Source organism: Nicotiana tabacum, chromosome 8, assembly GCF_000715075.1.
Source record: "Nicotiana tabacum cultivar K326 chromosome 8, ASM71507v2, whole genome shotgun sequence".
In the NCBI taxonomy this organism is placed as follows: domain Eukaryota; kingdom Viridiplantae; phylum Streptophyta; class Magnoliopsida; order Solanales; family Solanaceae; genus Nicotiana; species Nicotiana tabacum.
Genome location: NC_134087.1, coordinates 122,497,598 through 122,513,321, shown reverse-complemented (window position 1 = coordinate 122,513,321; position 15,724 = coordinate 122,497,598). Strand labels below are relative to the sequence as shown.

General features: G+C 34.8%; 2 protein-coding genes across 2 annotated transcripts; one reads left to right on the top strand and one right to left on the bottom strand.

Moving 5' to 3' along the window:
- Positions 1 to 1,956: 1,956 nt before the first annotated feature.
- On the bottom strand, positions 1,957 to 2,624 carry LOC142163282 (uncharacterized). Its single transcript, XM_075220552.1, has 2 exons — positions 2,499 to 2,624; positions 1,957 to 2,331 (listed from the first exon to the last, which is right to left on the bottom strand). Exons 1-2 carry the CDS (start codon positions 2,622 to 2,624, stop codon positions 1,957 to 1,959), a joined length of 501 nt encoding a protein of 166 aa, XP_075076653.1.
- Positions 2,625 to 10,290: 7,666 nt separating this feature from the next.
- Positions 10,291 to 15,434, top strand: LOC107783137 (calmodulin-binding protein 60 B-like). Its single transcript, XM_016604112.2, has 5 exons — positions 10,291 to 10,444; positions 11,229 to 11,663; positions 13,621 to 13,781; positions 14,529 to 14,703; positions 14,825 to 15,434. The coding sequence occupies exons 2-5, from the start codon at positions 11,234 to 11,236 to the stop codon at positions 15,154 to 15,156; spliced, it is 1,098 nt and encodes a 365-aa protein (XP_016459598.1). The 5' UTR covers positions 10,291 to 10,444; positions 11,229 to 11,233; the 3' UTR covers positions 15,157 to 15,434.
- Positions 15,435 to 15,724: the final 290 nt, after the last annotated feature.

The window sequence follows — 15,724 nt, the reverse complement described above, 5'->3', positions numbered from 1 at the left end:
GTGGCAAGATTTAATACCTTGTAGCCCATTGTCCTAAAAGGGTATCCCAGGAATGCATGTGGAGTTGATCTAGGCTCAAATTTGTCTTTGTGTGTGTGTTTGAGAATGGTTGGGAAGCAAAGCAGCCAAAACTTCTAAGATGTGAATAAAGTGGCTTTTTTCTGGTAGAGCAATTTATATGGACATTTATCCTTGACGGATGATAATGACAGTCTGTTTATTAGGTTAGTAGAGGTGAGTATGCATTCTCCCTAGTATTTTAAAGGTACCTTGGATTGATATAGTAGTGCTCTAGCTGTTTCAAGAAGATATTTGTGTTTTCTTTCCACTATCCCATTCTGTTGGGGAGTATAGGGGCAAGTCTTTTGGTGCATGATTCCTTTACCTTGAAAAAATGTGGTGCTGACATTATTGAAAAATTCCAAACCATTATCTGTCCTAATTGTTTTGATGGTAGTTTGGAATTGGTTTTCTACCATAGCAACAAAAGCCTTGATGATATGGAGAGCATTGCTCTTGCAGGTGAAGAGGTGTGTCCATATGGATCTGCTATAATCATATACAAGGGTTATAAAACATTTGTATCCATCATGGGTTGAAATGCGATAGGCCCCCCACAGATCCACATGTACCAATTCAAAGATTTTAAGTGTTTTTGTAGTACTTTGTAGAAAAGAGGACCCGCTCTACCTAGCCATTGGACATACATGACAGAATAAAGCTGTTTTTGAGCAAAGGTAGTTAGGATAGTTGAGATGCCCCTCATTTTGATAAAAGGTACATGACCTAATATATTATGCCACAAAAGGTCTACATTGCATTTCTTATAAGTAAATGCATTAGGAACTAGAACAGAATTGCAAGATTCATGAACATCAACAGAAGAATAGGGAGAAACATTTGAAACAGAGTGCTCATTTACATTGTTTGAAGCATTATTTCCTACAGTAGACTGCACTTTATTTCTGTTGTGTGAGGAAGTGGATGCACAAGGTGTTGTGTGTGAGGTGTGTGTCAAAACAGTAGTGTCAGGTGCAGAAAGTAGAGTTGAGTTACTTTTGCATGAGTTTGTACAATAAAAGTAAAGGTTGTCCTTCACTTCACCAATCTCCAGTGGCCTCTTCATTGAAGGGCCCTTTAGAAGATTACATTAGAAATTTGCAAATACAACAGTGCAATCTAGTTGCACAGTTAAAGAGTGGATAGAAATCAAGTTAAATTAGAAGCTAGGCACATAAATCACCTTTTTCGGAATGAATTTTGGACTTAGGATCACATCACCAATAAGTGTCACCTTGACTCTGTATCCACTAGGTAAGGAAACTAAATAGGGATAGACTAAGGTCCTAACATTGCATAATGATTTCTTATTAAAGGTCATATGGTTTGTGGCTCCGGAATCAAGGATCCACTGATCAACATTTGAATCAAAACATTCACTCGATTGATTATCATGCTCAATAGAAGAGGAACAAGCGACTATACCTGCAAAGTTCACAGCTCCTCCAGTCAGCTTCATGTCTCCTAGCTTCTCCCTAGTGTTTCCTGTTTGGAGCTTTTCCAGGATGTTGAGAGGTTGTCCATATTGTTCTTGAGTTAGATGATGCATGATTCTTCCTTCTTCATGATGATCTCCCTCGACTTCTGTAGTATTAGGTCCATCACTTGGTGTTCCAAACACATTTGATGCAACTCTTTTCCCTTTATTGTTGTTCCCGGGATACCTTGGATTCTGAGGATACCCATGGAGTTTGAAACATTTGTCCCTACTATGTCCTACATTCTTACAGTAATCACACAATTGACGAGGTTTGTTTGAAATGTATCCTCCCCTATTTCCACTATTTCCAGTATTGTTTCCACTTGTATTGTAGTTGGTCCTAAAATTATTATTACCTGTTCTTGCATTAAGGGATACAGACTCCATCACAAATTAACCGTGTGGCTTCACTTCCTCTATTTCTCCTCTTGAATCATTATGGAAAATGACTGCGCAATGCTAGAAAGTGGATTCATCGTCAAGATGCTGCCTCTCACCACAGTATACACCTCATTCAATCCCATTAAGAACTGAATTAATCTCCTATCCTGTTCCGCCTTGTGCATGTTTGCCTTAGCTCCACAAGTGTATGTGCAATTGCACTGAGCGTGTGTGTTCAAGGTGTTGAGTTCTTCCCAAAGCCTTTTTATTTTTGTATAGTACCCAGTGATATCGAGAGCTCCTTGGCTTACATCACTGATTTCCTTTTGAAGCTTATACAATTTCGCACCATTAGTCTGGTCGTACCTATCTTCTAACTCCTGCATCAATTCCTTCGCATCCTTAACATACTGCAAGTTGTCAGCTAAATCTTTTGAGAGCGAGTTTAGAATTCAGGAGGTGACCATATCGTCACATCATTCCCATTGATCGAAGGTAGCGTGAGTTGGATCTGGCTTCTTGACCTTTCCATTGATGAAATCGACCTTATTCTTCACCGATAATGCCCTAAGTATACTCCTCTTCTCCAGGATCTATAACCCGTGCCGTCGAAAGTCACCGGCACCAACATCGTTCCGGCGTTCTCTAACGCAAGAATGTACAGCGGGCTGGATGAATCTAGGGTTTCCTTGTCCGTTGCCATGATTCAAACGGAGAAATTGTTTCACTATCGAACAACAAACAAAAATTGATGTGATTTTGCCCTAATCAAGGCGAATTACAGAAAATTTCGAAGAAACGAGGGATGAGAGAATACTGATTGAAATCTTGACGAAATGATATGATTAAAGACTGAATCGGAGCCTAAGCTCTGATACCATGACGAACTGTGAAGGATTAACAATGGAGATGAGCTCGAATTGAGCTTCCATAGATGAAGAAGGGAGACATTCTTACTGAGAATCTTCGAGAAACGGATGGAGGGGAAAGATGAATTTCTTTCTCACTGAAAAATATCTGTACAGTATCCCTTTTATATGTATACTAATGGCCTAACTAACTCCTTACAATAACAACCTAATTAATTACAAAACTGGCCTATACAAAGAATATGACTAACTATTACAATGTGGTTAACTATTAAATAATCTCAATAGTTTGCACAAGCAATATGCAGCTTTAGTCACCTATATCTGAAATTGATTTTGAAAATCACTAAATTTACAAAAAAAAAAAAATGGCTATGCATTAAATAGGGGTCCCAAAATTGGCTATCTGTGCAGTCGCAGCCGTCAATGTACCCTCAGAAGTCTTCCTAATTTTCTTGATTTCTTCTTTTCTCTTTTGTTTTATTTTTCTTTTAAATTTTACCCTATCCTTATAAGAATTTCTTTTTTGATATAATATAAAACACTCCTGATGTACCCAAAATAAAAAAATAAAAAAAATGAAAAACTCTCTTGACGCGTTGTGTGGATGTTGGGGTCCTCACTCCTCACGCTTATATAATACAGTACCATTATAAAATCCTGTAAATAGATTTTAAAGCGCCACTTCACAATATTTCTTAAATTGTTGCTTTGTTCAGTAACTCTTACTTGACTACTAACTGAAAATAGAACTATGTTGCAGAATATTGGACAGTTCACATATGGAGATACCGTAAACTATTTTCTTACGTGTATGTGACCCAATAAGATTAGACCCATAATTAATATTTAATTAATGAGCAAATCTCATCCGTCCGATCGGTTACTTGATGGACGTACCGAATTAAGTGAGAACCTCTATAAATTGGTCCTCTCCCCACCCATTAGGGTTACCGAATTTTACTTTCTTTCTTCCATCATTAAAGGCGGCGGTAACATAAAGTTAGGGCAAGGGGCGAGAAACCAATTTTTGAATTAACGCTTCCGCTTCAAAATAATGGATTCCGCTTCAGGTATGTTTTCTATGGCAATTACATGTAAGATTATCATGTTCAAGATCCTGGTATGAATTAAAGTTTATGCTTACACGTGATATCATGAGCCTGGAATTTTAACTGATAATCTTCGCGGATGAATGCCTAGATGACTTATGCTTCGACGTGATTACATCTTTATTTGAATATGATTACAGTAGTAATCTAATGTTACATTTTGGAGGCTTAGATTTGTCTGGTAAATGCCGTTTTGGATTCTGCCAAAATAAGAGACAATATTATGTTATTGTGTTTAAAGCATCTACACTAAAATAATTTTATAATGGAATCATGTGCAGTTAAAATAAAGTAACGTTTAAGGAATTAAGGGATATTGGTGATAAAGCCATAGAGATGGCGTTCTTAGAAAGTTAACGTCGACGGCCTCCATTGTCTAATATTTTTGGCTATATATATTTGATGCTCTCTTAGGGTTACTAATTTTATGGTTTAGTTTTTAAAACAAATAAGTAACTATATCATCTACTTGAGCCAGAACATACCAAATATGAAGATTAGGCTAATTACTTGAGTATGTAGGACCACTAATTTACAGATTTTGCATATATTGCAGTAACAGTATGTAAACACCACGTATTGATTGTTATTTGGTTCTTATACTGTGAAACAATTAATGTATGTGCTTAAATTTGTATAGTTTGTTAGTCGCCAAAGTGACCAAACTAGTATGTTTAGAAATATGCATACATAAAAATTATAGTTTATCCATGAAATTAATGAAATGCCTATAATCTAAAAATAGTGGATAAATTAATTTTCACTATTGCTAGAACTTAAGGATTTACCCAATGGTGCAACAATTATTCTATGAATAGTGAATATGATGAGGTAAATTAATATTCTTAGTCAAATATATATTGTCTGTCCAAAGATGACATATATATTTGGTTAAAAATATTTAATTACCTATTAAGACTAAATGACATTTAAATTATGATAGTGTGTCGTAGTATCTACCCAAAGGAGAATTGCGATATGCTTTAATTGTTTTGTTGAATCCATATTGATTTGTGAGCATGTATTATCTATTTTGCAGCTATTCCCTTTCATTCGCTTGCTTCGTCTGTTACTGTGTTCAACGGATTGAACTTCTCTGAATGGCGTGAACAAGTCCAGTTCCACTTAGGTGTAATGGATCTTGACTTGGCTCTGCTGAATGATAAGCCCGCTGCCATTACTGATTCGAGCAGTGCGGATGAGAAGTCTTTCCATAAAGCATGGGAACGCTCTAATAGGCTAAGCCTTATGTTTATGCGAATGAATATTGCCAACAACATTAAGAGTACTATTCCACAAACAGAAAGTGCCATAGAATACCTGACGTTTGTGAAAGAACGTTTTCGTTCTGCAGATAAGTCTCTCGCTGGTACACTAATGGCTGAACTCACGACCATGAAGTTTGATGGGTCGCGTAGTATGCAAAACCATATCATCGAGATGACTAACATTGCAGCAAGACTTCAGACCTTGGGGATGAAAGTGGATGACTCCTTCTTGGTTGAGTTTATTCTGAACTCGTTACCTCCTGAGTATGGACCTTTTCAAATTAACTATAACACTATTAAGGATAAGTGGAATGTTAGTGAATTGTCCAGTATGCTTACTCAGGAGGAGTCGAGACTTAAGAAACAAGGGAATCATTCAATTAACCTCATGGGTCAAGGAGCTGGTAAAGGACTTAAAGTGAAGGCCAACAAGTTCAAGAAGAAGAAAGCACCTGCTAATGCTCAACAGGATGCTAACAAGGAACATAAGGCAGATACGTGTCGTTTCTATAACAAAGAAGGACACTATCAGAAAGATTTCCTGAAACGTAAAGCTTGGTTCGAAAAGAAAGGTACAATTAGTGCTTTTGTATGTTTCGAATCAAATTTAGTAGAAGTTCCTAATAATACTTGGTGGCTTGATTCTGGTGCAACTGCTCATGTATCTACTACGTTGCAGGGATTCCTTACGATCCAAACTACAAATCCAAATAAGGATTTCTTGTTCATGGGAAATCGTATGAAGGCTCCAATTGAAGGCATAGGGACTTATCGTTTGATCACGGAGACTGGACGTCACCTTGATCTATTACAGACTCTTTATGTACCTTCAGTTTCTAGGAATTTGATTTCTGTTTCAAGACTTGATGTTTCTGGATTTGATTTAAAGTTTGGAAATGGATGTTTCAATTTATATAAGAATGCTATTTTTTATGGTTCTGGCTTTCTCAGTGATGGTTTATATAAATTGAAACTCGATATTGCTTTTTCTGAATCCCTTCTTACTGTTCAACATAATGTTGGAATGAAACGTAGTTCACTAGATAAAAGTTCTGCTTACTTGTGGCATAGACGTTTGGGTCATATATCCAAAGAAAGGTTAGAAAGATTAGTAAAAAATGAGATTCTTCCGAATCTAAATTTTACTTATCTTACTATATGTTTGGATTGCATTAAGGGAAAGCAAACCAAGCATAGTAAGAAAGGTGCCACAAGAAGCACCCAGCTTCTTGAAATTATACACACCAATATTTGTGGACCTTTTGATGTTCCATCTTTTGGTGGAGAGAAATATTTTATCACTTTTATCGATGATTTTTCACGTTATGGATACATCTATTTGCTGAAAGAAAAATCTCAAGCAGCAGATGCTCTCAAAGTGTTTGTTAATGAGGTTGAAAGGCAATTAGATAAAAAGGTGAAAATCATTAGGTCAGATAGAGGTGGTGAATATTATGGAAAACATAATGAATCAGGACAATGTCCAGGTCCATTTGCAAAGTTCCTCGAGGGACGTGGCATATGTGCACAGTATACTATGCCAGGAACACCTCAACAAAATGGTGTTGCAGAAAGGCGCAATCGAGCACTTATGGATATGGTTAGGAGCATGATAAGTAATTCCTCATTACCCAAATCATTGTGGATGTATGCTCTTAAAACCGCTGTATATTTATTAAACAAGGTTCCTAGTAAGGCAGTTCCAAAGACTCCTTTTGAACTGTGGACAGGAAGGAAACCTAGTTTAAGGCACCTGCATGTTTGGGGTTGCCCAGCGGAAGCTAGAGTTTATAATTCACAAGAAAAGAAATTAGATTCTCGAACAGTAAGTGGTTACTTTATTGGTTACCCAGAGAAATCTAAAGGGTATGTGTTTTACTGTCCAAACCATAGTTCGAGAATTGTTGAAACTGGTAATGCAAGATTTATTGAGAATGGTGAAGTTAGTGGGAGTGTTGAAAAGCAAAGTGTGGAAATTAAAGAGGTGAGGGTCAATATTCTATTACCCAAAAATGTGCCTACTTCCACACAAATACCAAATATTGTTCCAATTGTTGAAGAACACTTTGACAATACCGAGAAACATTTGGATGAAACACTTCATGAAGAAACTAACTCACAAATATCTGACACAAATGAACCACAAGAAATGCCATTAAGAAAATCTCAAAGAGTTAGAAAATCGGCTATTTCGGATGATTACGTGGTTTATTTGCAAGAGTCAGATTTTGACATTGGTCTTAATAAGGATCCAGTTTCATTTTCACAAGCCATAGAAAGTAATGAGTCTGAAAAATGGATTGATGCCATGAAGGAAGAGTTAAAATCCATGGAATACAATAAAGTCTGGGATCTTGTTGAATTGCCAGAAAAATCTAAGAGAATCGGGTGTAGATGGGTCTTTAAGACCAAACGCGATTCAAATGACAATATTGAGAGATACAAAGCCAGACTTGTTGCCAAGGGTTATACTCAGAAAGGAGGCATTGATTATAAAGAGACCTTTTTGCCGGTCTCAAAGAAAGACTCGTTAAGAATTATTATGGCTTTGGTGGCTCATTATGATTTAGAGTTACACCAAATGGATGTGAAAACTGCCTTTCTTAATGGAGACCTCGAGGAAGAAGTTTATATGGACCAACCAGAGGGTTTCGAAACTAAAGGAAAAGGTCAAATGGTGTGTAAACTGAAGAAGTCAATATATGGACTTAAACAAGCCTCACGACAATGGTATATAAAGTTTAATGATACCATAACATCTTTTGGATTTGTGGAAAATACCGTTGATCGGTGTATATACCAAAAGATCAGTGGGAGCAAGTTTATATTTTTAGTCTTATATGTTGATGATATTCTACTTGCTGCTAATGATTTAGGCATATTGCGTGAGACTAAAGATTTTCTCTCTAAGAATTTTGAAATGAAAGATATGGGTGAGACATCCTATGTGATAGGATTAGAAATATTCCGTGATAGATCACAAGGATTATTGGGATTGTCTTAGAAAGGCTATATCGAAAGAGTTCTAGAGAGATTTAACATGAATAATTGTTCAGCAGGAATTGTTCCAATTCAAAAAGGGGACAAATTTAGTCTCATGCAATGCCCTAAGAATGATGTAGAATGAACGGAAATGGAATCAATTCCTTACTCTTCAATTGTTGGTAGTCTGATGTATGCTCAGACTTGCATAAGACCGGATATTAGTTTTGCGGTCGGAATGCTAGGAAGATATCAGAGTAACCCAGGAATTGATCATTGGAAAGCTGCAAAGAAAGTTTTGAGGTACCCGAAAGGAACGAAGGATTACATGCTCATATATAGGAGATCCAACCATTTGGAAGTTGTTGGATACTCAGATTCAGATTTCACTGGATGTATTGACACTAGAAAATCCACGTTTGGTTATTTGTTCCAATTAGCTGAAGGAGCAATATCGTGGAAGAGTGCCAAACAGTCTGTTATTGCTACATCCACGATGGAAGCAGAATTTGTGGCATGTTTTGAAGCCACAATTCATGCATTATGGCTGCGAAACTTTATTTCAGGACTTGGGGTTGTCGACACCATTACCAAGCCACTGAAAATTTACTGTGATAATTCTGCAGCAGTATTCTTCTCCAAGAACGATACATACTCCAAAGGTGCCAAACATATGAAATTAAAGTACTTTACCGTCAAGGAGGAAGTTCAAAAACAAAGAGTGTCACTTGAGTATATTAGAACTGATCTCATGATTGCAGATCCATTAACACTACTAAAAAAACCAGGGTTTAGCGACAGACAAAATCTGTAGCTAAACAGAAAAATCCGTCGCTAATCTCATTTAGCGACGGATTAGCGACGGATTATCAAAAGATTCTTCTAGCAACGAGCATTTTAGCGACAGATTAGCGACGACGTTCGTAGCTAAATCCAGTTTTTTTGTAGTGATTGGCGAAAGGTTTACAACCAAAGATATTTAAAGAACACGTACATAGAATGGGTCTTGGCTGTATTTATGACTGATGTATTTATGATATGTTGACACTCTGAGCTCATTTATATGTTTCTGATATACATTAGTGATTTCCTGTTTCTCATAATGGTGTACACATTATTGTTTTTAGATATTACAGGATAAGTCTCAATGAGATATTATTGTGGACCATAATATTTTATAGCTTATGGACCTGATACAATGAGTTGTTAATGTTGTTGTATATGGAAGGGAGTATGTAGACAAATTATATATAACCTCCATAACTCACATTTAGTAGTTTATCGTATTATGGTATTTATGATGGACATTATAGAAGAGATTTGTTTATGCGCAACTAATGTTACTATATTAAATATTAATATTATGTGATTATTGGGCCAAGTGGGAGAATGTAAACTATTTTCTTACGTGTATGTGGCCCAATAAGATTAGGCCCATAATTAATATTTAATTAATGAGTAAATCTCATCCGTCCGATCGGTTATTTGGTGGACGTACCGGATTAAGTGAGAACCTCTATAAATTGGTCCTCTCCCCACCCATTAGGGTTACCGAATTTTACTTTCTTTCTTCCATCATTAAAGGCGGCGGTATCATAAGTTAGGGCAAGGGGCGAGAAACCAGTTTTTGAATTAACGCTCCCGCTTCAAGATAATGGATTCCGCTTCAGGTATGTTTTCTATGGCAATTACATGGAAGATTATCATGTTCAAGATCCTGGTATGAATTAAAGTTTATGCTTACAGATACATGATATCAAGGAAACAACGTTAAATCTCCTATTTTTAGAAGGTAATTAAAGCTTCATATTCTTTCAATATATATAAGGCAAATCTTCTTTTAAAAATACATGCAACTTGCACGATGCATATGTATATTGAAACCATATTGAATATCGAAAGAAATAGTGGGTTTTACTTAATTCGCCAATTTGATCAGTTGTTGCCTTCTCAAGTACTTAAATATCTATTGTTTCTTTTAGTGCTTTTAGTTTAAATCAATGGGTTGAGACGAATATGCGTTATGTTCGAATCTTAAGAGTAATATATTGTCAATTATTAGTTCGTGGGTCCTTTTTTTTTTTTTTTTTTTAAATATAGAAAAACAAAATCATTGGGTGCACGTGATGGCAGTCCTTTTTGATACTGACGCTAGAAGTACGTTGACTTTGAATTTTTTGGTCTTCTTTTCTTGTCTTTAATTTCTTGTTCAGGGCGATAAGGATTTTGGTGGTTCTTGGTAAGCTCCGGCGCCGGCGCGTCGCTTCTTTACCGGTTTCAAATCCTTCTACGGTGAGAATGATTGCTTGTAATTAATCAGCTAGCAGAGGAATTCTTATTTCAGTTATATACACACATTGTAAAATTTTATGCAATCATTATGGTTTAACATGTGATGATAGGTTAGTTACTACTATTTACTAAACCAAATTAACATTTCCTCTGTATCATAGATTTTAACCTCAGTTGTTAGTTGTTTGTTGTGATCTGATTGTGTAAGTATTTTTGACATCATGCTTTTTTTAGTTGTTGCACTTTAGCTATATAATTCTCGCTTTTATCGTCTTTCTGTGAATTCGTATATAATTTGCTTGTTCAGATTGTCAACTTATATTTTTCGGGTCATCTCTTGGGTATGTGATTCTGTGAGTGGGGAACTTTTGTTATGTTTTCATCTCATTAATATCAGAAATTTTAGTGCCGCTTCAAGGCGGAGATAGATTATCCATATATACTAAATGAAAATTTTAACTCAAATACCTCGTCCTGCCGAACTCGTAACTATGACGGCGGCAACGCCCCTATTCCCCCTCAAACCAAGCTGTCCTTTTCTTTTTCAACTTGATATTTTATTGGAACGGAAATGCTCATACATATCATTCAAATTCTGGATTAGCAAAATGATATAAATTGATAGGAGTAGTTGTTGGTTTGATTTAATCACCATTGAAGCCATGCTTAACTAGTGTTTTAAAAGGTGAAGGATTTTTACCTGTCCGACAAATGTTCAATTTCTAACTGTTATTTAGATGAAAAGATTGTTAATGATCTCCTGCTTCTTCCCCTGTGAATACAGATTTCATGTTCTCGGTTGCGATTCTTACAGGATATTCCTCCAGAGGTATATACCGGGGAAATATAGTTGCCAATTTAGAAATAGAAATAGCTGACGCTGTTACAGGAAATCGTATTAAATATGGAGCCGAAGCCTATGCAAAAGTTGAAATTGTTGTTCTCAACGAGGACTTTGATCCTAATCAAGAGAGTTGGACAGCTGTTCATGAATCCAATATTCAAATTGCTGGAGGAAGAGCTCGAAATTCAGTGCCTTGGAAATATCTCTATCTAAATTTGCAAGGAGGCATTGGCTGTGCGAGTGAAGTGAAACTGAAACACAGAGCGCAATGGATCAAGATAAGTAGGGTGAGGCTAGGAGCAAGAGTGGTAGATCTACCACATCCAATTAAAGAAGCAGTGACAGGATTGTTCGTTGTCAAGGACACGCGATTGAGTACGTACTATTTAATTTCTTGTATCTTCTTTGCCAAGATTTTACATTTCAAATCCTCATAACAACATTCTTCTAGTTGTATTTCTGTTCTTTCCACCTTAAAGTTTTGCCTGTTATTAGGCTTCTTAAATCTCCACATAATATGTGATCATAGCACTTGTTTCAAACACATTGATTGCCATAGTTACTCTATCTTTTTAGGTTACTAGTCTCTCTGCTGCACGTTAGTATCATATCATTATTATATGTTTTGTACTGCAAAATACTGAATTTTTATCAAATGCAAGTTTAAGAATTTTTGTTTGATTTATAAAGGTATTTGAACATACATTAATTGCAAATTAATGTTTATTTTATAATTTTATCTATTATTTCAACTTTACTTTTAAATAGAAAATTTTGAAGCAAATTAAAAGTTTTGTTTGATTATCTCCTATGAAGTAAGTTTCACTCACAAAAGTTTAACTTCTTATTGAAGTGCAATTTATGTCAAACAAAATTTCAAACTTCTTTCCAACTTCAACTTTAACTTCAAATATTGATTTTTTAAACTTAAACCAAATATTATCTAAAAAAAATAGAACCCATAAAATTATGCATAAATTGTTAATAAATTAATTTTTCAAAATTTATTTACCAAAAAAAGACTTTTTTTTTGAAAGACTTAAATATATCAATTCAAAATCAAAATTGTTCGTACTCTCCCTTCAAAGTGGAGTAAATAATTTTATGACTCTTCAAGAAACCTTTAAAGTTATTTATTAAGGCAATAGAAGTATCTTACTTCAGAAAATAAATATAGATCAAATATTTCTTCCCGAAGCTGCAATGCCTCTTCCGAATTTGAATAGTAGTGATTAGTGGATAACATTACCAACATGCTATTGTTAAACAACATCCACGTTTCCATCACCACTTGCATATTGTAAAAATATTAAAAAATATCTAAAAGTAAAATTGTGCAAAGAATTTTAATTAGAATGTGAAGGAATAATGTAGCAGCACTTTTGCCAATGATAGTAATTTCTCTAGACTTTGGAAATAGTGTTACGGAAATTTGATACTCAGAATATAATGCCTATTAAAGAAACTAAATTTGTATTCCTTAGTAGTTTCTTCTAACATAAGAACTCAAGAAAAAAAATTAGAATTGAAATATAAGATTTAAGAACGAAGAATAAATATATTCTTCAACGTTAATGAAGAATCACATAATGTGTTTTAAGAAGAAGTATTTTTCTCGTATCTTTTATTCACTTCAAATGAAAGCCTTTAGAAATTAATCATATAGCATGGTTAAACAAATATAAATTAAATTCTTAAAGTAAATACAATTATAATATCAAAGTGATGATTGCTAGTTCTGGATGCTAAAAACCAGTAGTACCCTTCAATTTACATATTAATGTCCGCATGATATTATCAATTATAGAAGAGAGTTGTAAGTTGCATAAAGTTTAATAATAGTACCTATCCGCAAATGAAAGAAAGAGGATACGTATAAGGAAATCTACCTCATAATTGATTCAACTATTCGTTTTCATTTTAGATTGTTACCATGACGTGTGGTTGAACAAATGTGAAGGAACACATTAGAAAACTCTATTTTATTTATCTGAAGGAAGACACCCCTTCGAATCAAGGCATCGATTAATTTTTTTTATTTTATAAGTAGTTGTTTCCTCTTGGACAAATAATTATTAATGAATAAACACAACTATTTAGAAAAGACACAATATAAATCAGTTTCATTTTGGTATTTATTTATTTATTATTGTCTAATATAAATATATATTATTAAAAGGTTATTTTAGTAATTTAACTTTTTAGGTTTGGCTTGTGTAGTTTTGCCAAGACTTTGAAACTGCTAAGAAAGAGCATTTTTTCCCCTATGTACTTGCTTGATTAACATATTTCTGAAAAGAAAAGATTAGTTGATGCATTTGAGTGTCCACAGAAAGCCCGAAGCGTGATCCGCCATCACCAACTGATGAGGTATGGCGACTCGAAAAGATTTACAGAAATGGTCAGTTTCATAAGAAGTTGCCTGCAATGGATATCAGAACAATGGGGGATTTTCTAACTGAATTCTCCAAAAATGCTGCAAGGTTACGGGGCGTAAGAACTCAATTCTTCCTTAGAAATTTACTTTCACAACACCTGGAACTTGTGATAGTTATTTCTTTCCTTGTATCAATAATAAATGCTTCATTTGCTTTGTGGTGAACCTGCTGTAGATTTTTTTCCCATCAAATTCAAATTTCCAAACGTCTTCGTTGCAAACACATTGATGTGTCTTTACTCTATGTCAGCGGCGGAGCTAGAGCACGTGATTACTGATTTAAAACTCACTAACTTAACGGTCACTGCTCTCTGTTCATGTTTTATAATTTTTGCATCCCGAGCAAACGAAAGAAAGTTGATTTCTGATTAGTAAATTTGGACATAAGAATTTTTTTCACATTTTTTTTTTTGAAAAATTTTCATTTTTTTTTCGAAATCAGTGTTTGACCATAAAATTTTTAATTTTCACTTAGATGAATTTTGGGATTTTTCTAAAATTTGAAAAACTCCAAAAAACTATTTTTCAAAATTTTCACTCAGATCACTCATAAAACTTCAAAAACAACCCAAAATTATATTCATGTCCAAACACAACTCTAATGTTCAAATACCATTTTCAACTGAATTTTTTTTTCACTTTTTTTGGAATTTTACAGTTCTTATGTCTAAACGCCCACTAAATCTTTCAATTGTATTTTGGTTTCCTATTTTAGCATAGCATCTAAACAATTTTGAGTACACATTTGCCCTTTCCACTTGTGCTTCATGCTGTTACTAAAGAGTGTCTTTGTATGACTGCAGATTCTTGGCCCAACAATGTCTAATCATATGTGGAATGCTACTATAACGCATGCACAGAGATGCAGACATGATACAAGACAACTCGTGCACTCTCCTGTCGAGACATGTCAAAGAGTTTCCATGGTTAGATGTGGGGGCTCTTCTCCTGACATGACTAGCAACCAGCACGAGTCAGGTAGAATTTCTCTCCTATATATATGCAGACAGTATGAGTATATTGATTCTTATTATTCGATTTTCCTAAATATGTCACTTACCTTTTCGATCTTCCAACACGTCTTTGGTTTGTGATCCAGAGGGTTTCTTGCAAAAATTGAAGGAAAGTCTTTCTAGTGTTATTATCTGGGAGGAATCTGAGCAAGTTCAATATGAATATCAACAAGATAACCTGCTGCAGACCTGTTTAGAAGAAAATGAGGTTTCCGAGTATATTAATGAATTACTAGTACTACATGAAGGGTCTGCAATATCTTGCATTCCAAACTTCATTGTCTCAGCCAGCAACCACAACGGTAGTTGCAAAGGCAAGAAGCGCTGGACAGTGTTATTTATCATACTCAGATGGTTCTTGATTAGGAGGGTTGTCAAAACTGAGGACCGATTAGCCAAGAGGTCAAGATTGTCCTAAGGAACCACAAAAACCATCCGCACAAAGTAAAGTAACATACTCCTTCCGCTTCAAAAAGAAAGAACCTTTTACTCTTTGACCATATTGTTTTTGAAAAAAAGAGCAGTCCAATGCCAAGGCATTCTGTATTCATGTAGCGATCGAGGAAAGGTCGCACCGAAAGGTGTGATGTAGACAACCTATTTAATGCAAACATTAGTGGCTGATTCAGCGGCTCGAACCCGTGACCTATATGTCATACAGAGACAACTTTGCAGTTGATTAATAGTTTTTAAATATTTTGAATTGTTCGCTATTATGACTTATAATACTTTTTGTGAAGTATGTAAATTTTATTTTAAAAAACATAAAGAATCTCTATTTGAATTCACACATAAATTTTGTCAATTTGACTTCATAATTATATTTATACCACGTTTAATACTTTTAAGAATTTAAATTTATTATACAATTTTACTCTTTTTTCAACTATTATTTTAATACTCTGTGTTTTAGTTTATATGAATTTATTTCCTTTTTGGTCCGTTCCAAAACGAATGATCCTTTTCAAAATTTGGAAACAATTTAG

Coding starts and splice junctions, on each gene's coding strand:
- LOC142163282 (XM_075220552.1), bottom strand. CDS start 2,624: ATGGCAACGGACAAGGAAACCCTAGATTCATCCAGCCCGCTGTACATT. Junction 2,332..2,498: donor ATAGATCCTGGAGAAGAGGA/GTATACTTAGGG, acceptor GACAACTTGCAG/TATGTTAAGGATGCGAAGGA.
- LOC107783137 (XM_016604112.2), top strand. CDS start 11,234: ATGTTCTCGGTTGCGATTCTTACAGGATATTCCTCCAGAGGTATATAC. Junction 11,664..13,620: donor TGTCAAGGACACGCGATTGA/GTACGTACTATT, acceptor GAGTGTCCACAG/AAAGCCCGAAGCGTGATCCG. Junction 14,704..14,824: donor TAGCAACCAGCACGAGTCAG/GTAGAATTTCTC, acceptor TTTGTGATCCAG/AGGGTTTCTTGCAAAAATTG.